Raw genomic sequence first — 23,928 nt, forward strand, 5'->3', positions numbered from 1 at the left:
CTCAACCGGCAAAACCAAAACAAACAACTTCACCACCAAGCCAATTCGTCGCAGCTTCTCCTTGGATCCTGACCTCCGTTTCGGTTGTGACAAAGAATCCCACCAGCTGAGGAGTATAGAGCGACTTCGCGCTATGACAGTTGGAAGCACAATGGAGAGCTACGCGGCGCGACTAGCCTCTTTCAACACAGCACATCCGGCTACAAAAAAGAGAGCCTCAAATGCTAGTAGTGGAAAGACTCTGAAGTGGCCTCACAAGAATCCATCCCCTCCACAGGTGCGTTCTCGTTTCTAGAAACCATCCATAGCTCAATGCTGACGGAAATCCAGCTTGCGCGCGCGGGCTTCTACTACCAGCCAACCTCCTCGTGTCCGGACAATACTACGTGCTACCTATGTAAAAGCAACCTAGACGGCTGGGAAGAGAACGACAATGCTGTTAATGAGCACCTGAAGCATTCCCCAAACTGCGGATGGGCGATTACGATCGCCACTGAACTCGAAATTGAAGATGGCAGCCAAAGCCAGGAGGATCCGATGTCTGAGATGATGCTGGACGCAAGGAAAATGACATTTGGCTCCAAATGGCCTCACGAAAATAAGAGAGGTTGGACATGTAAGACCCAGAAGGTATGTCCCGGACGCTATCACCACGGATTGTCTTCGCTCATTGAAGATGCAGATGATTGAGGCCGGATGGTACTATTGCCCCACGTTGGAGAGCGAAGACTTCGTCAAGTGTTCGTATTGTAGTTTGAGCTTGGATGGATGGGAGCCGAAAGACAATCCCTAGTAAGACAGATTGTCTACTTTCGATTGTTGTACTCGTACTCATGTCAAATAGTGATGAACATCAGCGGCGGTCACCAGACTGCGTGTTCTTTGCTCGTTCGACTACAGCAAAAACCAAAGCCGGACGTTCCAAAAAAGGACGTGCTTCGAAAGCCTCCCGCATGTCTACACAGTCGAACTTCACCACTGTTTCTGAAGGTGTCTCAGTCGCAGATACCGATGCCCACGGTAATGATAGTATCATGTCTGTGGTCGAGCCAGCCAAGGCCGCGAAATCAGGGAAAGGGGCAAAGAAGGGGGCCAAAGCTAAAAAGCTAGCAGCCAAGTCAAAGAGACAAGCTAGCAAAGCAGTGGACGAAAATACACAGGTCGCTAGTAGTTTTCTGGAGCCAGAGGATGATAATTTCGAGGTAAAAGTCGAGATCGGTCCTACGCAGCGTAACCGGAACAAGAAAAGAAAAAGCGACGAGATAAGCACAACGAATGACGTGTCGAACCAGGCAGAGGCTCATACCCAGGAGGAGGATTCTCAAGACCAACCAAAAAAGCGGCGTGCAACAAGAACACGAGGAAGTATGGCGCAGACGCGCAGTGCACCTAGTCCTCCTCCACAGGAAGAGCACGACCATGATGCACAAATGACAGATGCTGAGGCTATTCCTCCACCAGTGCCACCTCGGGGTCAGAAGAAAGGGAAAAGCGGCAGCAAAAGAGGCTCCTCTAACGTACGCAAAGCCTCAACTGTATCGGCTGCGTCTAAGGCTTCTCTTCGAGCCACCATGCCTCCCGACGAGGAAATCGATGCAGCGTTGGAAGCAGAGCTAGACCGCCCCTTGACAGATGAAGAGGGCGATATTGAGCCACCTGCCATGGCAGCACCCAAGGGTCGGCGCCTGACAAGGACAAAACCTGGATCGAGGAAGGCGACCGCATCTGTTGCGTCAACCCGAAGAACGACTAGAGCAAGTACAGTCACAATGGATGACTCGACGATGCAAGGCATATATCCATCCTTGCCGGATCCTGTCGAAGAGGCTCGTGTGCCGACTACCGAGAAGAACGAACATGCGGCCTTAGCGCATGACAATTCAGAACATTCAGGATCAGAAGACCATCAGAGGAAAGTAAGAACACGCAAATCGGAGCAACAAAACGGATACAACAAGGAGCCGAAGAAGTCGGAGGAGTCAATCGCCGCTGCTGGGGATAAGATGGACGAAGAAACGCCCGTAACAGAGCCTCAGCAGCCAAGAAGCAGACAAGCATCCAGAAAATTGTCAGCACGGAACACCCGAGTATCAGACATCCCTAGTCCTTTCGAAGCTATAGATCCGGGTTCCGATATCAACAGCTCCACTCTAGGCACGCAGACCGCTCAGGATGACTCGGGGCATGAGACTGATGCTAGCGTTGTGAAGCAAGCTTGCACCAAACGTGGTAGTAAGAAGGCTCCTGCAAAGAAGGTGAAAGGAGGTAAGAAGACTGCGTTGATGAGCCGAAATATCGAAGACCTCGTGCAGCCTATTGTAGTGAATGTATCGCCTGTAGAGCAAGGTACTCACACAGGTCCGGTCGATCATGATACTGGCAGCGAGGGATCCGTCCCCGTGGATGTTGAAGAAGCAAAGAAGCAACGGAAACCATCGAGAGCGATCGCGAAATCGGGCAAGACCAAGAAGACTCTGCTGGAGCCTGAGGCCTTCGCGCCAGAAGGATCAGCAGCTCTGCTGATTGACCAGCCAAGTACAATGGAGGAGACCGAAGTCGCTCGCCCTTCACCGCAATCACTATCAGAACATTTGACCCCAAGGCCAGCTCCCTCTCCGCAATCGTCCGATGCTGAAAATCAACCGCCGTCGTCTCGCTCATCCAAACTCCGCCCTCCACTTCTTATGCAATCTCCTTCAAAATCACAAATAAATCGTGTCCCACTGGCAGTCACCACGCCCGTCAGCTCCCCCTCGAGAAACAACATCTCAATGCTACAGACCATTATCCCATGGACTGCGATTGAGATGGAACACATCTTCGAGGGTACGCCGACTACAGACAAGGAGAACAGCCCTTTTGCCTTTAAGGAAGCAGGCAAGAGAGTGAAAAGTCCATTCACAAGCCCGGAGAAGAAGTTGACAGTCGAGGAATGGATTCAATCTAATGCGCAGAGAGGAGAGGAAAAACTGCGTAACGAATGTGAGCGGCTAGTGGGGAAGTTTGAGGACCAGGGTATGCGAGCATTGAGAGTACTAGAGGGCATTGTGTGCGCTGAAAGACCGTGATGATCAATATCTTGACTAGTCTTTGTAAGGATGTTGGGTATATTGGGTGTATGTAATGCCAGCGTTTACAACCAGGGTCAGAGCTTCAATCGGGGTTCCTGTCGAATGGATGAAACGCATTTCCCCCGTCCTTTCGCCTCTCCAATCCTCGCACACTTATGAGCACCAAAAAGTCTCTTTGGGAACACGAGGTATGAACGGCAGTACCTCGCAAATATGGAATCAAACCAATTCGCACTACTTGGATAACAAAAGGGCAGCGGCCGAACACTTCGATTTCGATGCCACAGTTGGGATTACAAAGTCTCGAAATCAACAGAAAATTGCGACAGTTCGGTGAGATTTCTCGGCTCTTCAACAGCAGAGGACATAATCATGCCGCCACTATATGAATACTTCTCTAGAGCATCCCTCCAACAAGCAAACGCTGTGAGCGATCAGCTGCGCTATGGACGAGGGTCGGTGACAAAAGTCTCTGCCGACTTTTAGTGGGGGCTGCGGGAGAAAGTCGGCAGAGACTATTGTCACCGACGCTGAGAGTGAGAAGTGCGCCAAGACGCTTGTTCCTACTCAATCGATCTTTCGTGACAGTGGAAAAAGCCAATTTCGGCTCATATCGACGGCGAGCACTACCGGCGGTGTATACTCTGTACTTTACACCGGCGCGCTTGAAGAGCAGATAATGTTAGACTACTACTTGTTACTTGTCTGCTCTACAAGATCGGAGATAAAGGCAGAGCTTCTCTTGATTTTGAATCTTGTAACAAAGGCGTGTTTGCTGTGGAGTATGTATCTTAACAACTTTTGGCCATCAGGATCGAAGATAATGCCACTTGATTCTACCTTGTTCAAGACCATAGATTTCCAAAATTCTTCCGCTTTATGGCGAGAGCCGACAACAAGTAAAGTACTAGAAAGTAAATCACGAGATCTGGCGCCAAGCGCGTCTAGAGGAACGTGGTCGTGAATGCAGGGAAGCGGCAGTGAAGTTACTTATCCCAATTGAGGGTCTCTTCTGCAGCCAGCCATTGAGGCCCGAAACATGGTCAAATCCCCAGGATCAAAGGGTAGGCCTGCGTACTATCGCCGTTCCGCTAAGAATGACCCTCCAGTCTTCTTTCCGAATCTTCCTACCCTCACGAGCTGGCGGGACGGCGGGAAATGCCCCGAGACCATCACGACAGCAACAGAGTATGACGCTCGCGTTCAGAAAAAGCGCGTCGAGGTTGCCGAGGTCGGGGAGAAGATTGCTCAGGGACTCTATAAAAACGAAGACAGGACCACCACAAGGAAACCAGTCCCTGCTTCCACGCGCGATGTCCATGCACGGGATACGGCAGCTTCTAGCAGCAAAAGAAAGCTAGATAGGACCAGTCCAGAGTCTTCACCTATGGCGAAGAGGATACACAGCACCGGTGGTGCCGGGAAAGAAGGCCAGGAGAAGAGATCTCAAGTGGAAAGTGCAGACGGATATAAGTATCTGAAGCAAAGTCAATTGCGAGAAGAGTGCCTGTCTCGTTCTCTACCAGCCGGGGGGGGCAATCAAGACCTTTCGAAACGCCTAAGGCTACACGATGCTGCTCGGGCGCAGATCTCTACTTCTCAGGAATCCGTGAACGAGCATGTTACTTCTTACACATCGTCCAGAGGGGAACCGTCAGACAGGTACACACATATGTTGCAGAAAGATTTACGGAAAGCGTGCGTGAAACGCTCCCTCCCAGTCGGTTTAACGAAAAGGGACCTCAGACGCTGTCTCAGGGTGTATGACGCTGCGCGAGCGCTGGGACTTACTCCCGAAGAGTCTTTAGAGGCGCAGAGGGCTACTTTTCAAGAGCACGCTCGGAGCGTCAGTCCTGGAGGGTCTATAGAAGAGAACGCATTTGGCGCTGCTCCTAAAGAGGCTGTTGAAGTGCAACCGCTGAACAAGACTTCTCGAGAGTCCATCGTGGATAACGGGCAGGGGCCCACGTCTCTGGAATCTTCAGAAGGTGATGCTTCCCCTCTTACAAACTCTCAGATGTCTTTAGGGGAAGATATTGCTTCCTCTTCTGCTACTACGAAGGACTCTACTCAGGACTCTACCCAAAATCGCGGCACTTCTGATATATGTCCTGGACCGGCAGCGACACTTAACTACGCCGCCATGGGCAAAACTGAATTAAGATCACTGTGTATATCTCGCTCCCTTAGGCAGCATGGTTTCAGTGCACCGCAGCTCCGCATGGCCCTCAAAACTTACGACAGGAAATTGCCCGGACAGGCAAACAATGCAGAAGTCGATGTCGACGCTGAACATAAAACTGCGAAGCATGGGGACGCACCCCCTGCCTCTTCACCGCCTGTTGCGTTCATCGATCTTGACTCAAGCTCGCAGGATGGCGAAATCCGTGAGCAGCAAACGCGGTCGGTGGTCACCAGCGGCAGAATCGCGCGTGAAGAGCCAGTGTCAGGCTTTCTGTGGACGGTCGGCAAAGGTCAGCGCCCGCCGGTATCCACTGACGCTCAAGTAGAGGTTCGGCAAAGAGGGTCAGTGGAGCGGGCAAGCGCTGGGATACATTCCGAGAAGGATCCCTACAGTACTCCCTATTCGCCACGACTAGTCCAGAAACCCCCGAAAAGAATCGGCAATAAGTCAAGCCCCCAGGGGACGCTGTATACTAAATACCCGATGTCGCTACAACAGCCTCTTGTCTCGCTGGTCAACCTCACCATCAGGGATACCAAGAGTAGTGCCAGCGAAAGTGCTCATCAAGAGACCCAGATGAAGACAAAGCCACCATCGGAGCTTGCTCTTAAAATGGCAGAGAAAGAAGAGTTCAACGCCAGATACGCCACTGAGCGCCCTTCTTGGATTTGCTGTTGTGAGACCCCTGGCTATGAAGTTAGACCAAAACAGCTCGCAGATTTCTCGGGCAATTGCTTTTACCACGTCTCCCAACTTGCCCAACGGGGGACTTTCACCATGAAAGAATACCAGGAATACCAAACTACTCAGCAGGCGCTGGATCGAATAGCATCGTGTCTCTGTCAAAAGCCTGCAGTTGATCATCCAGAACACCAAGTGACCATGACCCAGGGAGGGTTCATTCTAGCCCAAATATGGCGAGAGCAGTTGACAAGACGCCAGTCGGTGACTACTTTTAGGCCTGATATGGCGGCGTACCGAAGAAAAGGGATATTAGAAGTGATGCACAATGTTCTTCAAGATTTCATGATCGAGCTCTCAAGTCGACAGCCAAAACGGCCCCTTGTATTGTGGGCTCGGGTGGAAGCCATGGCCTGGTTCATCAATACTCTTCCTACGAGTAACGAGTGGCATTGTTTCCAAGACTGGAAAAGGCCTTGTCATTATATCATGTTGTTTGGTATAGCGCTACTAACGACAATTGATGTGCTGCTACGACAAAACATCTTCAAGGACAAGGAGCCGAAAGTCCCTAACCTGGGCCTGGTACTCGCCTTGTTCATCCAATGTACCTGGAACTCACCATCGTATACCATGAACTCATTTCACAATACAGATGCGTATAAGTCACCTTTTAACAACAATATATGCGTAAACAACGAGAATGGATGGGCAGCCGAGGTCGTTAGTCTGGCGGACCAACATGGGGTTCGGATAACTGGAGTAAAGAACATTAGTTACATCGTGGATCGATGGCGTCTGAGAAGGAAGGCCGTCGAGTTTATTGAAGATCAGGCTAGGAAGGAACAGTACGCCGTCCTGCACAGTGCGGAAACAATACCGCCCATCGAGGCAACATTGGCGTCCATAGCAGACAAAGCAGCTGAGACTCCGGCCAAGAGGGGAACGGGACAGCGAACAACGGTACGTAAAGTCCGGATCTCAACCTGAGTCATGAGGGATGTAGTTGGAGGGGGACAGAGCATTGTCACCCTGTTGTGCTCTTTGGACTTGCAGTGCGACTCACCTTTGTTTCATGAAAGGAGCTTCGTCCCCCCTGTTTTAGCCGTGTCAACTTGTCTTACGACTTGACTCGCACCGTCAATAGAATTCTCTTACCCGCATAATGTTCCTAGACCTGTCTTACACCCAATGCGTGTCTTAGAAAAGGTCCCTGTCTGGCTGTGTTTCCTAGACTTCCTTGCGACCTGAATCAGTCTGATACAAATGGCATGCTGACTTTGATTTACTCAACAGTGGAGGCCCGAAGACGATTACGATGACAATGGCAGAAGGCTATGGAAGAATTGGTTCTATCTACGCGAATTCGAGATATACACAAAAGAATACGAGCCAACTAATGAGTCAAGCTATCGAGCTCGCGGGTAAAGAGAACATGAACGCAATCGCAATGGTACTACCTAGAAGCCGGTTAGTCCACTTTGGTTAAGGACAAAGGTGTTGTGCTGCCCCTCTTTGTTCGCTTTGTCAGAGAGTGCATAGCATTTGTCCCATTGTCCCATTGTCCCCTCTATTCCGTGCTCTGTTATTGTCGATCTGTCCGGCCTCCTTCACATGCTATCTCTATGTAACTTCTCGTTCGTACTTCTTCTCATAGTCGCCCTCTTACAGGAGCTCTCGCCCAACAATGGATCCACAAATAACAACCTTCTTGCTCCTGCAGCTTCTAAAGACTTGGCATCCGGATGTCATAGCTCTTGCTGGGCTTACCCCAACTGATTTGTCAAAGACGCCAAAGCTGCAGACTCCACCGTTAATTGCGATCCTCGCGCGCTGGGCAGATGCCCCGGCCACAGCAAATGAGCCAGAGGGCAAGGAGCTTCCGTGCGGGCACAGAGTCGACGTATGCTGGATTTTGACTCGCTCTAATTTATTTGGCGACCTGGTTCGGGGACGAAGGCCCCGGTCTTTGGAATGTCCGCACTGTGATATTCAGTACACACTTCCAATGATCCCGGATCCTTCGGTGGTAGACGGTCTTCAGGCTCGGATAGACCTTATACAGTGGGTTTGGGCCCGCGGCAAGGATGCACCAAATAACGCCGACGTGAAAATGGTCAGGATACTTCGATATATTTTAGTCCACATCGGACACCTACCCCGGAACTTAGAGATGACCTCGAGCTTTTTACGGGTTGGGCCAAGCCAGCGGCGATTAAGGCAGACCCTTCGGCTCTTTGATCAAGTGGGTGTGGCCGGGGCGGTAGGAAAGATCTACGCAGGCCCAGGGCTGTTACGAGGCACAGAGCCTTTCTGCAAGTTTCACCCTTCAAAGGCACGGCTACCGGGTTATGCGCAACTCAAGTATCCTCCTCCTTCTCCAGGTCGATACTGCGACTGCAAGGAGCCACATTGGGCACGAGAACCCAGGGCATGGGCATCCACACCTGCGGAGGACGAAGAGGAGTGGGGGTTTGCAGTACCTCGGATCGAGAAGTTCGGAAAGATTGGAAAGTCCAGACAGAAAAAGATGGTGAGATTTGCGGCCCCTGTCATCACACACATTCAATACTTCGAGCCTTGGTGGTGCGATGAATATCGGGACAGCAACCGTTATTATTCATCAGGATCGTGCAGGACATCCGTTGATCGTTCCACTAAACTGGATGATGACCGCGAGATTGCCAGGTTGAATGCTGAGGCATTTGCGGCTGAGCGACTCAAGATCAAACGACGTTTATGACGACAATGGAAGAAGGCGATGGAAAATATGGTTCGTTCTACAATAACTTGACAATGTAAGACTGCAAGGCGACTGGTCCTCCTAGCTTGCTGTCGACCTTGGGGTAACAAGACAATGAAGTCGATTAGGACGACTTTACCAGTAGACAAGGCAGTTCATTGTATTTAGGCATAAAGGGGTTGTATTACCATTGTCATCTTTGTCTCCTTTGCCAAAGAAAGTAACTACATTGTTTTATGACCGACTCTACTTCAACATGTCCTTCCTCTCAATATTTTCCTTCTTTACATCCCTCTAACAGCTTCTACTGTGACTACACTATCTTCGAAACGAAATGACCATGGCAATGAACGAATGGCGGTGTTCTGGAGTCACATGCATGCTACTCCTACCTCAACTCGTGAAGATTTGGCTACCGGATTATAGTGAAACTGATCGGAGTCCTCTGAGCGAGCAGGCTCCAAGGTTGGGAGTCCCACCATTGATATCTTTCCTGGAGGGCTTGTCCGATGTTCTCACAACCAATGAAGTCAGGGGTAAAAGATTCCCATGTGGTCATGTCGTCAGCGTGCGTTCGATACTCTCGTGTTGTAACTTTTTTGGGGACGCAATTTGGACACCGGGGCCACATTTCTTGGGCTGCGCGTGGCCGGGTTGCGACGATACTCTGGAATTTCCGAAAATCCCAGATCCGCGAGTCCTAGACGGCCTCCAGACGCGATTGGATCTGATCCAGTGGTCTTGGAACAAAGACACCCCGACAGAGGTCGATATGAATACGGTGAGCCTACTTCGAGATATACTATCCAGAATAGGACACTTGAGTCAAGATCCAGAACCAGAGATGGACGCCAACCTATCGCGGAGTGATCCGAGCGAGCCCTCGCTAACGCGAACACTCGTCCACATGGAATTAGAGGCCTATGGCTTGATGATCCAAAATCGGGAAAAGAGCACAGATATTGACTTACGGGGTAGTCAAGATTATTGCCGTTATCGAGCTGCTGTAGTGCCTACGGCGGGGCACTCTCTACTCCGGTACCCTATGTCGTCGCCAGGTCAGTCCTGTGTGTGCGTCACGCCTCACGAGTACGAACGAGAGGCCAGCAGCTGGGCTCGCACACCCGCGGAGACGGGATCGGATCTCAACGAGCCCAGGGACAGAAAGCTCAAGCAGCTTAAAACGGTACGCTTCGTTGCTCCAATTGTCACCGAGGTGCAGTATTTTGAGCCGTGGTGGTGCGACGAGTATCGAGACAGCGGCAGGTATTGGTCGACAGGTCCGCACAGGAAGTCGATTGATTATTCCACTCCCGGCGACGATGACTGGGAGGTTGAGAGACTGGAGCATCCTGACGGCTTGGCGGCTCAGATATCAAGTGAACTGGAACACGAGGAAAGCGCCTGCGGTACGGGTGTCGACGATGACGGGGTCCTGGACGACGGTATCTTGGACGAGATGGAGAGGGCAAACGAATCATGGGACGACGAGACCCTGGATGGGTTGGAGAGGGCAAACGAATCATGGGAGGACGACACCCTGGGCGACTTGGAGAAGCTTCACGAATCGTGGGAAGATCGGTTCTGATTGTTTGTGCATGTAGGAGTATCCAGAGTTGCTAGTATCAAAAGCTATTATTGTTGTAACAAAATAAGATGACGCAGCGCAATGCTCAATGCAGATCACCGAGTGAGATACAACCTGATCGCAAAACACAGATTGGCAACGAAACTCATGACCAGTAGCCCAATCACCCCCATCGCCAATGACGCCTCAAACCTTCCCACCCTCTTCCTCCACAACCTCGCAACCGCCCTTCCCTTCCCAACACCCCTCCCACCCCTGCAAGTCGCTCCAATGACAACCTCACACCCTCCCTCTCCCGCACGACATTCCCCATGCGCGCGCCTGGTCTCCATGATCCTCCTCACCTGCCCACCGCCAGTGCTGCAAAACGCGGCGTCGGTTCTCATGACGCACTTTTCCTGCGGCCATTCCAGATTCCGCGTCTTGCGCTCGAGCAGCCAGGCGACTTTGAGGCGGACGTTGGTGTCGACTAGGTTGTAGAAGTGCGTGTGGGTGTGTTTGAGGGCGAGGGCGTCGGGGTAGGGGAGGTGGGGGAGGATGAGGAGTTGTAGCTCGAGGGGTAGGGTGAGGAGGGGTGGTTTTGCGGTCGTGGAGAGCAGTGGGTGGTGGACATTTTTGGTAACTGTGTTTTGAGGCAATTGCATGGTTGTTTATGAGAGCTTGATGGCAAGAAGTGTAGGAAGGAACGTCAATTGAATATTTCCGTGAAGCAAACGGATATACATGCCGTTTGGTTGCTGCCTGTACTCTACTAGTAGCGCTTAAACAAAAATGACACGTTGACGCGAAACGGCAAATCGAGGTCTTGATCTCTCATCTCACCAGGCACCAGACAAATGAAATTGGATTGACAGCATTTTAAAGGCTGGTAGTATAGTATATGATGATGGTTCAGAGCCTTTAGTACCTTAGATTTGGAGACGCTCAAGAATAAAGGTCATGTTGGCGATTATGTGGCTCAACAAGCGAGATATGTTGGATGCTGAATCGTGGGTTGAGGTAGCGGGCTGATGCCAGCTAAGCTAATGCTCTTTGTGTGAGTTTTCATTCGTAGTTGCTGCTGCTTCTGCCAATGGTCAGTCCCGGCTTTCACCTGTATTGTAAATATCTCGAAAGCAGTGAGTGATCAGAACGTCAAGCACCTCCCTCTCCTGCCTTCCTTCTCATAGTTCGAAATGGATTCTCTCTTGTCTAGGGTTGCGTTCCAGAACCTCCAGCTCAACATTGAGCCTTCAGTAATCATCACGTTTCGAACCCCATAAACTCACCAATTTCGAAACCGCCGATCGAACCGATATGTATCAACAGACAAGGAACTCTGACGGGCGGGAATACATGATCCATGCCGGTTTTTGAGGAAATTGGGCTCGAAAGATTTAAGATACTGTAACCTATGAAAGGATCACCTAATTACCGAGGGCGAGATCGAAAGCCACGGAGACACACCAGCGATAGCCCTGATTCCCTGTGCGGAAGACGATTGCTGATATAAATAGCACTGAAAGCTGATATGACAGGCATACAATAACGGGGTCAGCCTTGACATGTGAAAATGGATGAGATGCTCTGCACAAACTTGTTCATTCGACTTCTGGAGTATTAGCGTTGGGTAGATAGACAGCCAACTCACAATTGGCGTAGTATGAGACTCTAGAGTACTTGTAGAGATGCGATGTTTCGCCTTGTATCCTGGCTCACCTGGTCATGTGCAGTTGCCTTGAATTAGAGACCACTCACGTGATTTTTCTTGGCACGGTCGATCAAACTCTGCCCCGCAATCAGTCAAACATTCACCCCATTGGACCATCTAACTCAAGCCCGGACCATATTGATATTTGCGGAGGCACTTTGCATGTGCATGAGGTTGACCATAGTAAGCAAAGTCATTTGATGGCATTTTATGTAGTGCTCCCTCCACCTCGCATAGAGTCGATCAAAGCAAAGAAATACTTCTCCTTCCGTTGCCGTCGCATTGTCACTGCACTCAGCCCTCTGTTTGGCTCTCACCTTCAATCGCGAGCCCCGACAGTGCTAGGCTCGGTTCTCAGCTGCTAGACTGGCATTGTGAATGTACTAAAGCCAGGGTCAAGCGTACATGAGAATGTGGACCTATGGCACGAAGCCCGAAGGCTCCAAAGATCGGAGGGTAAGGCAGGGAGCAAGTTAAAGAAGCTGCTCCTGAGACTGCTGGAAGCGGTTCACGGGATGACTTTGATTGCCATCAATGATCGAAGGGTTCCCTGTGGCTAGACGTGCTGGCACCAGGTCTAGTACCGTACGCGCAAGCCAATAGTGCAGTGCCGTCAGAAGGACCGCACTACGGAAGCCATAGATCTGCTCTTCGGTGATTTTCATTGTGTTGCCTGCTCTGCCACCCTATGCCGCATCCCATTATTAGAAGATGAGGCACGTTCGATATAGAAGAGCATTCCGCGATGCGGGATCAAGAGCAGGCCAAGCCTTCGAGACTAAGACTCGTGGAAGTGAAATATTATCAAACCTTTGAAGCCGTGGAGCCGGAGAGCTTTGCTCAGGGTTAGACTGTTACCCAAGGCCTAGTCTTGACCCTTTGAGCTGCTACTGCGCGAAAAGTATCAGTGGAACACATCCGTTTTTCTTTGGGTTTGTCTGTCGTTCACCTGCTTGGCATCAAGGGCGGGAGACACCGGGATCAGCAGACCTTGAGATGTGAAGCTGAGGCTTGGGTAACAGTCGTCTCAAGGCCCATGGCCCCTATTCCTGAATACCAATCCTCCATTTGGACTGCTTGGGAAATATATCGGTAGGTGGTCCCTCCTCTACAGTAGCTGGAGTCACTGATTGCACCTTCTCTTGGGCGGAGACGTTACCTAGCAGGCTAGCTGCCAGGAAAAGCGGCAGCCTTCAATGACTGCTCTTTAAATCTAACACGGTATATGGAGTTTCAGTCCAATGCCTCTGTTTTTATCACACGAAAGAAGCCCTTTCTTTTTATCACACGGAAAAAGCTCAGAAAGAAATTTAAGCGAACAGAAAATCTGCTCCTCTCCTGCGTTAGTCTCACATATTTTGGGACTCGTACAGCTATAACTGCAACTTTTTTATTGACAGTAGGCCTGCTTACCTGTAGCGAACCCTGGGCTCAGGCTTAGGGATGTATCCAATGCATCTAACGAAGCTCGGCGCTGTGAGGCTTTGGTACTCTTGTCCTCACTCTTCTGGTTGGAACACCGTCATGTGAAAGTAGGACTTGGGCAGGCTTCCAAAAGCCAGTCGCGCCATCCTTCCTCAAAAGTCCTTGATAGCTTTTGTCGAATGGCAGCGAACTTCGTTCAAACTTGGTTCTGACTTGGAGATACGCAGTCTTCACCCCTTGGTCTTCCGTTCCCGCATGAGCAGTTTAGATATCCCAGCAGCAGAGAAATCAGCTGTGCCAACTCAAAATCTGTCTCTGAGGATTAACATGTCCCTATTAATTGTATGATCGGCGCATAGGAGACTTCTTACTCAACAGGGCAGAACGAGTCTGTCTTGCTTGGCAGCCACCATATCACAGCCTCAAAACGCCTGTAAGGAAGAGTCTACCTTTCACAGTGTAAACGGCGATACACTAAGCATCGGCAGTCTGAAGGGCGCTCCCAGCTTCAATCTCCTCCCGGAAGGTCTCTGGAATCACTTGAAAGGCACGGTATGAAGGAAGTTTGGGGACTGTTAAGCTGCGTTTTGCTCGTGTATGTAAGCAAAACCAATCATCACCTCTCTCTTCCCCTGGTGTAGGTAATAGTCGCGTTCATTTTTGTATAGCTCTCCAGTATCAAAGGCTCTAGGCCTTTTGGTTGACATGAATTCATCTCCGCCATCCTGGATAGTGATGAACTGGCTCATTGCTTGTACCCTGCAGTCGAACAATTACTGACCGCAGTGGAGCCCACACGCTCGCCTGCAGCAAATTTACCGCTCGAGATAGAATCGTTCTCCCGGCACCGGAAATGGCACCTCTTGAGCTTGGAGGCCGGAGTCCTATACGACGGACAGTTCCCAAGATAGCAGCCGGAGGTCTATTAGACCTCTAACACCATCCGGGCTATGACTCAGACTCTCGACGCAAGGATTGTCAGTGCCTGGACTTACAAAGGAGGGGATCAGAGCGGCAGCTTGCAGGAGGTCGAGAAAGAAACTGTAAGCATAAGAAACAACCTGTTGGCGCGACAAGCGCCGACTGCTCTTATCCGAGAGGCGGTAATGGTCTCCGCACACTCTTTCTCTTGCTGGATCAAGAAGATTCTGCACCATACTAGGCTTTTCTCCTCTCTTTGTTTTACATTCCTGAAAGTCTAATACATCAAACACTTCAAATTCTATTTAACCACCCACTTCTCCTTCTCCTTCACACAAACAACTCTGACTCCAGCAACAAAGCATGGATTCGCTTGCGGACCTCTGGGCTCGCTCCGGCAAGAAGAATCAGCGTCTCTACCAAGGCGGTACAGGAGACATTGTCAAGGAGCTGGAGGCATGGGTTGGGCGTCGCAAGGCCCACAACAACGTGTACATGGACGTAACATGGAAGATGTTCGATGCCATGGATTCGGTTCAACAGCTTTCCAACCAGCCTAGTGGGGTTCAGGAAGAACATGTTCTCGGGATGGTGGCTACACAGATTGGCAACCTTGACCGCACCCGGGTAAGTCATGTACCAATCGTTTGAAGCCTCGACCTCTAATTTAGACCCAGAACCTTGAGCAAGAAAAGGAGAGAGAGACGCTTCTAGCCGACTTCTTCCTCGCCTCTCTCCGAAATCGTGGTATCCGCTGGCCACAGATGCCTCGCACCGAAAAAACTCAAGCCGATGCGGACGTCTGTGCATTTCTGGGGACTGTGGATCAAGGCTTCAATCCTCAAATGGAGCTGGAGATCTTGGAGGACAGCACACGTATTACCCAGTGGCAAGCCGAGCTCAGAAAAAGAGACGCCATACGTGCACAGGAGATTGCCAACGATCCTATACCTGGAGTGAACACCCACCCCATTGGACTGGTCGGAGCTCGGTTCAGGCAAGAAGTTGCCAGTAACGCTTCGATATCTACGAGACAAGCTCTCGCCAATGCTGCGCATGGTATCATGATTCCAGACGCTGTGGACTTTGCTATGGGTAGCAGTTCTACGAACACAACCAGCACTCCTAGCGCCACCCGCGAAGCAACTCGCGCTACGGGCGAGAATGCCCCTACGACAGACTATGCGGCTGTCTACATTGCCGACATGCTTGGCAATATCAACATAGCTACGGGTCCTTCATCCATTACCGTGGCCAATTTACCTGACAGTATGAATACTGCTGCGGCTTCTTCATCGAGCAATGCTCCTGCCGCCCCTGACATCACAAATGTTGCTCTGGAGGCTTCGTCCAGCACTCCCGCCAACACCTCTGTCAATACAAACATCGCTGCGGTTACCGAAACTGGTACCAACGATCAAACCCTGCCTGGAACGGATGGCCAAGACGAAGTCAGCAAGATAACAAAGGCTAAGAAGAAGAGAGAGGGTAGGAAGAGAGCCAAGGCTCGAGCAAAGGAGGCGGCCACGGAAGCAGGAGATTCCGTTGGCAATGATGATGATGACGACGGGGATGTTCCGGACCTCATGGATGATTGAGAGGGTACCGCGATTGTATATCATCCTCGTGGCCGTCCGGCAATGGCATCACCACCAGAAATGTTGCATGGTTGAGGAGGAAACTCGCTCTTAATAGCAAGAGTTGCAGAGTCTATCCTAGGATATGTAAAGCCTGACGGTGTATCTTTGAATATGAAAAATCATGCACCTCACAAAGCTTACAAGATGTCGAACGCAGCAGTGATAGCGTACGATCACCGAACTTCACAACCATATCCCTAACCTTGATTTCAAATCTCTCCATCTGCTTAGTGACCTTAGACTTTTGTATTTAACTCGACAAGAAAAGTCTTCTGTGTTGACGCCAGATATGGGTAGAGGATCTGTGCGACTACACTGGCATTACGCCGACAGAGGGCATCAGGATCCTCCTACATGCTCGTTCATGGTGTATTCTTGGGGTTTAAGTTCTAAACGTGAATTTGACTGGGGCCTTTTCCTATTTGGAAATGGCAACTCGTTACGAGCTGCTATTTACAAGGAGTGAGCCATGATGACGATGTTTTGGGGGCTCTAGTTCTGTCTCGAAAGATCTTGAAGCCAATTCGACGTCTTTCATTGAAACAAGGTAAGCAGCCCATTGTCTAATCGTCTTACTGCCTCCCATCCCTCAACTTTCAGGAAATGCGAGTCCTCGGCTCTCTCTCAAAGACAATCATCATCACCCCACCTTCAACGTCATCATCCTTTCGTGCTTTCTCGCTGCTTACAAAACCATCATCCAGACTCTACCATCCCACAACAAACTTACAATCCAGTCATCAGATTCGAAGACTTTCATCCACACCGCTCTCCAATATGTCTTTCAGCAACGCCAAGGTGCCTGACGACAAGCCAGCCGATCCTTACAAGGCCACAAACCTCACAGATCCCGACCTCAAAGAGAAGGTCCAGGACCTCGTCAGCTTCATGGAGTCGTGCAAGTTCGGCATGATGACCACGCGGATTGAGAGCAGTGGTCTCCTCACATCCAGATGTATGGCATTGGCAGCCAAGGTAGGCCCATCACCTCCGGACCGTCTACAATGGCTGCTCCGCTACCAACAACCTAAGCTAATCACGTGCTCTCTCACAGGAAGGTGGCGGCGTCGACCTCCTCTTCCATACCAACACCGAGTCCGGCAAAACCGATGATCTCAAGTCCGAACCCAAGATCAACATCGCCTTCCTCAATCCCACTGGTGAATGGGCCTCTGTCTCCGGCGAAGCCGATATCGTCACTGACCGTGAAACGATACGCAAATACTACTCTCCTGCCTTGAAAGCGTGGCTAGGCGACTTGGAGGATGGCAAGCACGATGGAGGACCAGAAGACCCGAGGATTGGTGTCATCAAGGTGAAGGCTCTGACAGCAACCTATGCAATTGCTACCGGCACTTCGTTGGGGAGAGGTGCAGATATTGTCAAGGGGGCCATCACCGGTGCAGCGCCGAAGGTCAACAAGTTGAGGGAGATTAGTGAGGAGGAGTTGCAGCAATGTGAGTGATGCCCCAGCGTCTCATCATGTTCCCACTACTTGCAGATTCCTTGCTCAGGGGCCGATTCTCTCGCTGCAGACCAATCAGAATTTGCAGTCCAGCAAAGCATTCCATGCTAATCAATTATGCGTAAGACAGGGCGCCGAGAGAACAGCTAGATAGCAAGCTATGATGTTACTCTTGAACAACGTCTGATGAGCAGCGTAAGAGGCAGAAAACAAGTAATAAAAACTTTGGACGCTATATAGATAGTGTTTAATTGCAAACTGAGCTTGCCCGGAATGCCTTCAATTCCCATGAACCGCTATCTCATGTTGGGAGACAATGTCTCCGGTCAGATCTGCTGATTGGTTGCACGTGCATGGCATCCTAGACACCAGTCGAACGTCTCAAACCTGTCCAGACGCTTCTATTAGCCTGTGGATAGGTAAAGAGCCAGCACAAATTGGGAAACGTATGCCACTCGTTCACTTCTAGGATTTGCTAGTAGCTGCAGCTGCACTAGCGGTCTCTGAGTCCGAGACCATTTAACCTCACATCCAGCCTACTTCAAGACTCAATACTCGTACAATCCAGAAGTGAGTTCTTTGATAGAGCGAGGACACCAATAAATCCTTCCACTTAGCCGAACATCGGTTAATCTATTGGTGTCCTCACTCGATTATACGAGTATCAATATTGAACTTCCTCATCTAATTCTCCATACAATAACCGCCATCACCCATCCTCATCATCCGATAAAAGATGCCTCTCCCTCGTCTCCCCGTAAGAATGACCAACTACGTCAACTCCCTTACGCTCAGTGCCAGACGCAATGGTCTCGTCGTCGGCGGCCCGCTACCGGCGCAAGCTTTGACCAAGCTCATGAGCCACGGCAAACGACTGATCGGATACCTCAAGCAGCCGCGTGAATCTGAGACCGAGTGATTGAATACGCACCGGCTGATGACTTGCCAGGCGTCCAGAAGCTGATCCTAGCTTACACCGCCAGCTTCTCCGTCGTCTTCGTGTTCCTAATGCTGCTTGGGTTCGGCCCTCTTGGAGTCGGAGCAGGTTCGTCTTTTCCCCTTCCCCTGGGTTTACAAAGGCCGTTTGCGAGATGGATTCTGTCTTCTACGCCTCCTCACTGCAGACCCTCGCTAATGCATCCAAGGCTCTCTCGCTGCGGCCTTCCAGTCTGTGGTCTACGGAGGCTTCGTCCCGGCCGGAGGACTTTTCGCGAGCTTGACATCGATGGGGATGCTAGGGACTCTGGCGCCCCTGTTCCTGGGTGTTGCTGCCTTGGTTGCGACGGCGGTTACGGTGATGGTGTGGGGGTTCCGCGTCAGGCGTTGGCGGAATATGGGCAGACAGCATAGGTAGCTCGTCGGCGAGCACGCCAATGGGCCACGGTTTCCTACTGAGCACCCAACGTGTCTCAACCAAAGCATTTATTAACCAGACCAGTCGGAGGATCCTGAATGGATCTGGCCTGATCTGATTGGCATCTTTAATCGGAAAGATCCCACATCATGCGATCGAGGCGCGGAACATTCTCTCCACGCAAATAGCCCGGCTGTGCCTGTTTCAACCACGTTTCTGGCAATAGGCGACATTAGTTGCGCCCATGTGTTTATCTCTTCTTTTCACTGGATCCTTGCGTCAATTTTCCTGAACGTTACAGAGCTTGCCGCGTGCCTTCTGTCCTCTTACTTTTTACTGAAGAAGCAGCGAATTTCTTTATCTCACCCGTCCTCCTCCGTACCTGAAGACCAATCCTTCTTCATGTCTGAATTCTTTGTCCACTGCTTGAACCGTGGGATATCTCTAGGTAGCCAGCATGCCTCCCTTCTTCAAACTGTTCCACCAGCTCCCCATGCTGCTCGCCATTCTCAATCTACGATTTCTCCTAATCCACGCAACGCCGACATCCCACGCCTCACAACTCTCTTCTTTGTCCAATGACCTCTCTCCAAGGACTCAGCCACTCTACAGCGCAGCCCTCACCAGTCATCCCAAACGCGCCCAAGTCACCAAAGGTACCTTCTACCGCGGTCTGTGGTCCCTCGCCCTCACCACAGCCACCTTCCTCGCCCAAGGTCCATCCTCCTCCGTAGCCCCCGCAAGCGACGTTGAATTTTTCGCCCAGCAGATTCTAGACAAAGTCGCGACACGTATCGCTACGGGTGCTACCGAGAAGACCGCTTTCGGTTGGGGCCTTGAAGGCATCTCGATTGCCTTTGCAAGCTGGATCGACCCCGTGACTAACGTTGCGCCTGGTGTGCCGGTACGTTATACTTTCCGAGGCAATTCTTCCCCATTCATGCTCTGTTATGAGTCGTCGGGCATGTCTCAAGAGTTCTCTGCTCCGAAGACATGTCTCGTGACCCAGAATTCCACCCGAAAGAGCAATGCTGACTCCGAAATCATCAAGTGGGAGGTTGTTCAAGAATTCGTGACGAGGTTCGTCTTGTGGAGAGCGCAGCGGGGCACCGTATTGGCCTTCTCTGGGAATATCTGGGGGCCTGGTACGTACATTTCTGAGTGGTTCCTTCCCTTTCAGTGCCAAGTTCTGAGTTACGAGACATGTCTCCGGGGCAGAAGGCTCTTTCTACTGACCACTGCCGAGCCCTTTCTTGCGAGTCTGAGTTTTGCCTTTGAACAACAACGCTGACTCCGAAATGTGCGCAGGTGGGCAGTGCATCAAAATTGTGTTGGAGGTTGCGGGGACCACTGGGTTTGCGGAGGTTGCAAGCAACATTTTGGATAGCGCGAGTGAGATTCATGGGGGTGGTTGAGGAGGTGCCGTTGCCGTGAGAATTGCTAGTAAAGATCGCTAGCAGTGCTATCTTTTTCACTGCTGATGTTGCCAGTGCTGGTGTAAATCTTTCGCTGGTTTGCCAAATTGCCTGCATTGTGGTCAAGTTGTTCAACAGTATGTTGAACGACTACTTCCACGATGTGTTGAACGGTGTGTTGAATGCTATGTTGATCATGCTTTCAACAATGAATATGATGCTGGATGAGCACTCGTACATCCGTCACGCGCTGTATCTGCAGTGGTACAGTCCCTAGCGAAGGGCCAACATGAACAGAAAGCAACGTTTCTACTGGAACGTGTTTATTGTACATCAACAGACCACTTGTATGAGTCGATGCTCAGGACTAGAAAGGAAGGGAAAAGCTGGCTGTTTACCCGTAGGGATGCCATTAGGGGAAATTCCAGTTTGGGACGGCAACTGTTGTATCTGTTGTGCCGAACTAAAGTATCATATCCAGGAAACTTACCGTTCATGGCCCTACGTCTCCTGTTTGTTATTGAACAGCGAGATGAAACTTTGCTGGTGCTGTGCCGACCCTTTGCCTGCTGCATAAAGTGCCAAGACACTTGGTCCTACCCACAAAGTCCTCCTTTTAAGGTGTCTGGATGGACGGCTCGCTCTCTCCCTATGCATCTTGAAAGATGGCAGCGCCACATATACCAAACCTCAACACACTACGTAATGCGCGAGGAACAAGTCGTGGCCGAGGCCGTGGTCAAGGATCGGGAGGCCCATCTATTACAAGCTATGAGGAGGACAAAATCGCCAAAGACAAGATCGTGCAGCAGACTGATCAGGACGCCAGTGTTTCCAGACTGAGCGCCGTTGAGGCTGGATACCTGGATGATCCATTTGCCAAGTACTTTGTGTCGGGAGAAGGGCAAAGGAGACTCCCAATCATCAACAGGGGTACCTACGTTCGTACTAAAGCCATCGACAACTTGGTGGACGAGTTCCTCTCCAAGAATCCGGCTCAAAGGAAGCAAATCATATCCCTTGGTGCTGGATCTGATACACGTTTCTTCCGCTTGATGAGTCGAAGACCTGTTCCCCACGGCAGAGGCATTCAAGAATGTCCAAATGTCATATACCATGAAATCGACTTCCAAGCGAATACAATTCAAAAGCTTCATCCCATCAAAAAGCTTAGTGAGCTTTGCAGTCATGTTGGGACCCCTATGACCATTTCTCACAGCACGAACCCCTCAGAGGTTTACAATGACGATACTCTTCACGCAGACCAGTATCACGTTCATCCTGTTGATCTTCGAAACCTCGGCCCTTCTCGCCCCGCTCCCCGTTCTTTTGACTTCATTGATAATGCTCTACCCACTCTCATCATTTCAGAATGCTGTCTTTGCTACCTTCCTCCAGCTGCGGCAGATACTGTCGCGCTGTACTTCACACGGCATCTCTTTCCTGACAGCACGCCTGTTGGATTGATACTCTACGAGCCGATACACCCAAACGATCCCTTCGGTAAAACCATGGTCTCAAATCTAGCCGCGCGCGGCATCGTCTTACAGACGCTGAAAAGATATGGATCCTTGGAAGCGCAAGCAGCCAGAATGAAGTCATATGGACTGGAGGGTACTGGAGGGGCGAGCGTTAAGAACCTTTGGGACAAGGGCGTTGAAGGAAACGAGAAGGAGCGAGTGGCAGGCTTGGAGATGGTGGATGAGGTTGAGGAATGGGAGCTGCTGGCCGGACATTACTGCGTTGCTTGGGGCTGGAGGGGGGGCCCAGAGGATGGCGTATGGGATGGCTGGCAGAGTATGGCGGAACAATTGGGTGGGAATTGAAAAGTTGGATCATGGAAGGGAAGGCCTGCAAAAGTTCTGGGGTTGACTTGAACGAAATGATGAGATATGAGGAACGAATCCCTCTTGACTTAAGGCTTAGAGGTCACGAGTCATGAGTTTTGGTGCCACAAAAGGGTACCTGCCAGATTTTTGGTTTTTGGGCTCAACACAAGCTAGACTCAATGCTTACGTAGGGTCTAAGCCCATGATTCGAAGTCTTTGCTCTATGTTGGCCGTTTTCTCCATGCTGGGTATCACACATGTTCACTTTCGCACTTCGGAAAGCCAGACCGGCAGGCGGCAAACATGCAAACACTCAATCATCTCAACCCAGTCCTCACTATCTCCCACGTAGACCACCCCACATTTCCTCGGCGTGACTGCATCTCCCCCACTTTCAGTTTCCCATCTCATCACTCCAGCTTGTCCAAATGCTCCAACCTCGTCAGCACAACCTGCTTGCTCGTCTCCTCAATCTCACCAGCCAGGAACACTTCATCTAGTATCGCGTAGACCTATCACACAATCCGGGTTAGCCATAGGCTCATCCCGCATCCGACCACCAAAAGAACCACGCCTACCTTGTAGAAGTTGAACACCAAATCCAGCTCACACACGTTCCCAAAGAAACTATCCAGCACCTCGACGAAGAAATGTATTGCTTCCAGATACGCCAGCTCGTTGTCGTTGGCGTCCACGCAGACGCAGAAGAAGAGACCGGCGTAGCGCCGGTAGACTATCTTCAGAGAGCGGAATTCGACGAAGTTGGATTGATGCTTTTGGTCCCGAGGAGCGATGAGGCGGTGGACCTGTTGGTGTAGGGCGTGAGTAGAAGGTTGGATTGGGGTGGATGGTGGGCTGGACCGGGAGGGGGGATGGCATGGGAGGCACGTACCTCGCCCTTGAGCTTGATTTTCTCTTCATCCTGGGTCTTTGTTAGATATGACCGCGGGTTGGGGAGGAGGAGGAGGAGGGACTCACGCTGTATGGAGCGTACCATTTCGCTAGACGGGTCTTGCCTCTGGTGGAAGTCAGCCCATACAACATCGCTACGGAGGCATTGGGTGTGGAGCGTTAGGCGGTGGGACGCACTGCCGATTCTGGATCAGGATGAAAGACAGCACCATTTGTGCGATTGTAGGACTCTCACAGCTCGTACCATTTGAGGTCTTACGTGAATTGACTTGGATGCCAAATATGGGCCGGATATAGCCGGAGGTAAGCCAAACTACTCTAGTAAATACTTTGGGAGGACCATCTCAGCTAGTACTTCTAAAAACCTACCGCTTAAGGACAGGAACACTGTATGTACACGCTGTCGCTGTTGGCGTCAACCCTTGACTTCGATGTAGGGGATAACAAGATACTTCATGAGGCGGTTGAAATGGTACAAATTCTCAAAACTATGACGAGAGCTGCGTCAACGAGGAGGTAACTTTGCGATGTCTAATGATCTTGCCGGAGTGGTCCTGATCAGCTTCCTGGTTCCACGAGAAGGATCCCGAATACCTTGCAAAGAAGACACAAATTCCACGGTATCAAGCTCCCAGCTTTTCCGGGCGTCGATCTATCTTTCCGTTTGCTATAATCTCGCCAGCCATCATCCACAACTTAGGCTTCAGATTCTGGTCTATGAGACGTCTGTGATAGAGACTCCTTGCGTGAGCAAGGGTCGCAACCCTTTCTAGGAAGATTCTGACGGCTTCATTTTGCTCGAGGGTCCTCTGTTTCCGCAAGATGTCGAAGCCGAGCGGGACCATGATCTTGATATGATGTCGAAGCCGACTCTAATGGTCCCTACCTAGATCCAAACACTCAGATAAAATTGTTGACCACTCTGCTGCCAATTGTGTTCGTCCAGATCTGCCTCTTGTTCAGTACAGCAGATTAGACGGAGACAAATTAGTGCAGCAGTTAACAACCG

The 23,928-nt window shown here is 50.8% G+C and overlaps 12 protein-coding genes across 12 annotated transcripts; 10 read left to right on the top strand and 2 right to left on the bottom strand.

Moving 5' to 3' along the window:
* Nucleotides 1-151: 151 nt before the first annotated feature.
* Nucleotides 152-690, top strand: HO133_010947 (uncharacterized protein; the record flags this gene model as incomplete). The annotated part of the gene is made up of 2 exons (XM_037301796.1): nucleotides 152-277; nucleotides 331-690. 2 exons carry the CDS (start codon nucleotides 152-154, stop codon nucleotides 688-690), a joined length of 486 nt encoding a protein of 161 aa, XP_037153430.1.
* Nucleotides 691-833: 143 nt separating this feature from the next.
* On the top strand, nucleotides 834-3,557 carry HO133_010948 (uncharacterized protein; the record flags this gene model as incomplete). The annotated part of the gene is made up of 3 exons (XM_037301797.1): nucleotides 834-3,049; nucleotides 3,150-3,404; nucleotides 3,473-3,557. The coding sequence occupies 3 exons, from the start codon at nucleotides 834-836 to the stop codon at nucleotides 3,555-3,557; spliced, it is 2,556 nt and encodes an 851-aa protein (XP_037153431.1).
* Nucleotides 3,558-4,110: 553 nt separating this feature from the next.
* HO133_010949 (uncharacterized protein) lies at nucleotides 4,111-7,365 on the top strand (the record flags this gene model as incomplete). The annotated part of the gene is made up of 2 exons (XM_037301798.1): nucleotides 4,111-6,900; nucleotides 7,234-7,365. The coding sequence occupies 2 exons, from the start codon at nucleotides 4,111-4,113 to the stop codon at nucleotides 7,363-7,365; spliced, it is 2,922 nt and encodes a 973-aa protein (XP_037153432.1).
* A 259-nt stretch (nucleotides 7,366-7,624) lies between these two features.
* Nucleotides 7,625-8,680, top strand: HO133_010950 (uncharacterized protein; the record flags this gene model as incomplete). Its single annotated transcript, XM_037301799.1, has 1 exon — nucleotides 7,625-8,680. The coding sequence occupies one exon, from the start codon at nucleotides 7,625-7,627 to the stop codon at nucleotides 8,678-8,680; it is 1,056 nt and encodes a 351-aa protein (XP_037153433.1).
* Nucleotides 8,681-9,020: 340 nt separating this feature from the next.
* HO133_010951 (uncharacterized protein) lies at nucleotides 9,021-10,268 on the top strand (the record flags this gene model as incomplete). Its single annotated transcript, XM_037301800.1, has 2 exons — nucleotides 9,021-9,216; nucleotides 9,370-10,268. 2 exons carry the CDS (start codon nucleotides 9,021-9,023, stop codon nucleotides 10,266-10,268), a joined length of 1,095 nt encoding a protein of 364 aa, XP_037153434.1.
* Nucleotides 10,269-10,454: 186 nt separating this feature from the next.
* Nucleotides 10,455-10,912, bottom strand: HO133_010952 (uncharacterized protein; the record flags this gene model as incomplete). The annotated part of the gene is made up of 2 exons (XM_037301801.1): nucleotides 10,455-10,523; nucleotides 10,613-10,912. The coding sequence occupies 2 exons, from the start codon at nucleotides 10,910-10,912 to the stop codon at nucleotides 10,455-10,457; spliced, it is 369 nt and encodes a 122-aa protein (XP_037153435.1).
* A 3,755-nt stretch (nucleotides 10,913-14,667) lies between these two features.
* HO133_010953 (uncharacterized protein) lies at nucleotides 14,668-15,902 on the top strand (the record flags this gene model as incomplete). Its single annotated transcript, XM_037301802.1, has 2 exons — nucleotides 14,668-14,931; nucleotides 14,982-15,902. 2 exons carry the CDS (start codon nucleotides 14,668-14,670, stop codon nucleotides 15,900-15,902), a joined length of 1,185 nt encoding a protein of 394 aa, XP_037153436.1.
* Nucleotides 15,903-16,721: 819 nt separating this feature from the next.
* On the top strand, nucleotides 16,722-17,409 carry HO133_010954 (uncharacterized protein; the record flags this gene model as incomplete). The annotated part of the gene is made up of 2 exons (XM_037301803.1): nucleotides 16,722-16,919; nucleotides 16,999-17,409. The coding sequence occupies 2 exons, from the start codon at nucleotides 16,722-16,724 to the stop codon at nucleotides 17,407-17,409; spliced, it is 609 nt and encodes a 202-aa protein (XP_037153437.1).
* Nucleotides 17,410-18,172: 763 nt separating this feature from the next.
* HO133_010955 (uncharacterized protein) lies at nucleotides 18,173-18,763 on the top strand (the record flags this gene model as incomplete). The annotated part of the gene is made up of 2 exons (XM_037301804.1): nucleotides 18,173-18,308; nucleotides 18,555-18,763. The coding sequence occupies 2 exons, from the start codon at nucleotides 18,173-18,175 to the stop codon at nucleotides 18,761-18,763; spliced, it is 345 nt and encodes a 114-aa protein (XP_037153438.1).
* A 457-nt stretch (nucleotides 18,764-19,220) lies between these two features.
* Nucleotides 19,221-20,178, top strand: HO133_010956 (uncharacterized protein; the record flags this gene model as incomplete). The annotated part of the gene is made up of 2 exons (XM_037301805.1): nucleotides 19,221-19,908; nucleotides 20,072-20,178. The coding sequence occupies 2 exons, from the start codon at nucleotides 19,221-19,223 to the stop codon at nucleotides 20,176-20,178; spliced, it is 795 nt and encodes a 264-aa protein (XP_037153439.1).
* Nucleotides 20,179-20,843: 665 nt separating this feature from the next.
* Nucleotides 20,844-22,004, top strand: HO133_010957 (uncharacterized protein; the record flags this gene model as incomplete). Its single annotated transcript, XM_037301806.1, has 1 exon — nucleotides 20,844-22,004. The coding sequence occupies one exon, from the start codon at nucleotides 20,844-20,846 to the stop codon at nucleotides 22,002-22,004; it is 1,161 nt and encodes a 386-aa protein (XP_037153440.1).
* Nucleotides 22,005-22,417: 413 nt separating this feature from the next.
* On the bottom strand, nucleotides 22,418-23,131 carry HO133_010958 (uncharacterized protein; the record flags this gene model as incomplete). The annotated part of the gene is made up of 5 exons (XM_037301807.1): nucleotides 22,418-22,519; nucleotides 22,586-22,813; nucleotides 22,900-22,929; nucleotides 22,986-23,025; nucleotides 23,097-23,131. 5 exons carry the CDS (start codon nucleotides 23,129-23,131, stop codon nucleotides 22,418-22,420), a joined length of 435 nt encoding a protein of 144 aa, XP_037153441.1.
* Nucleotides 23,132-23,928: the final 797 nt, after the last annotated feature.

Source organism: Letharia lupina (assembly GCF_014066315.1).
Source record: "Letharia lupina isolate WasteWater1 chromosome Unknown contig_9, whole genome shotgun sequence".
In the NCBI taxonomy this organism is placed as follows: domain Eukaryota; kingdom Fungi; phylum Ascomycota; class Lecanoromycetes; order Lecanorales; family Parmeliaceae; genus Letharia; species Letharia lupina.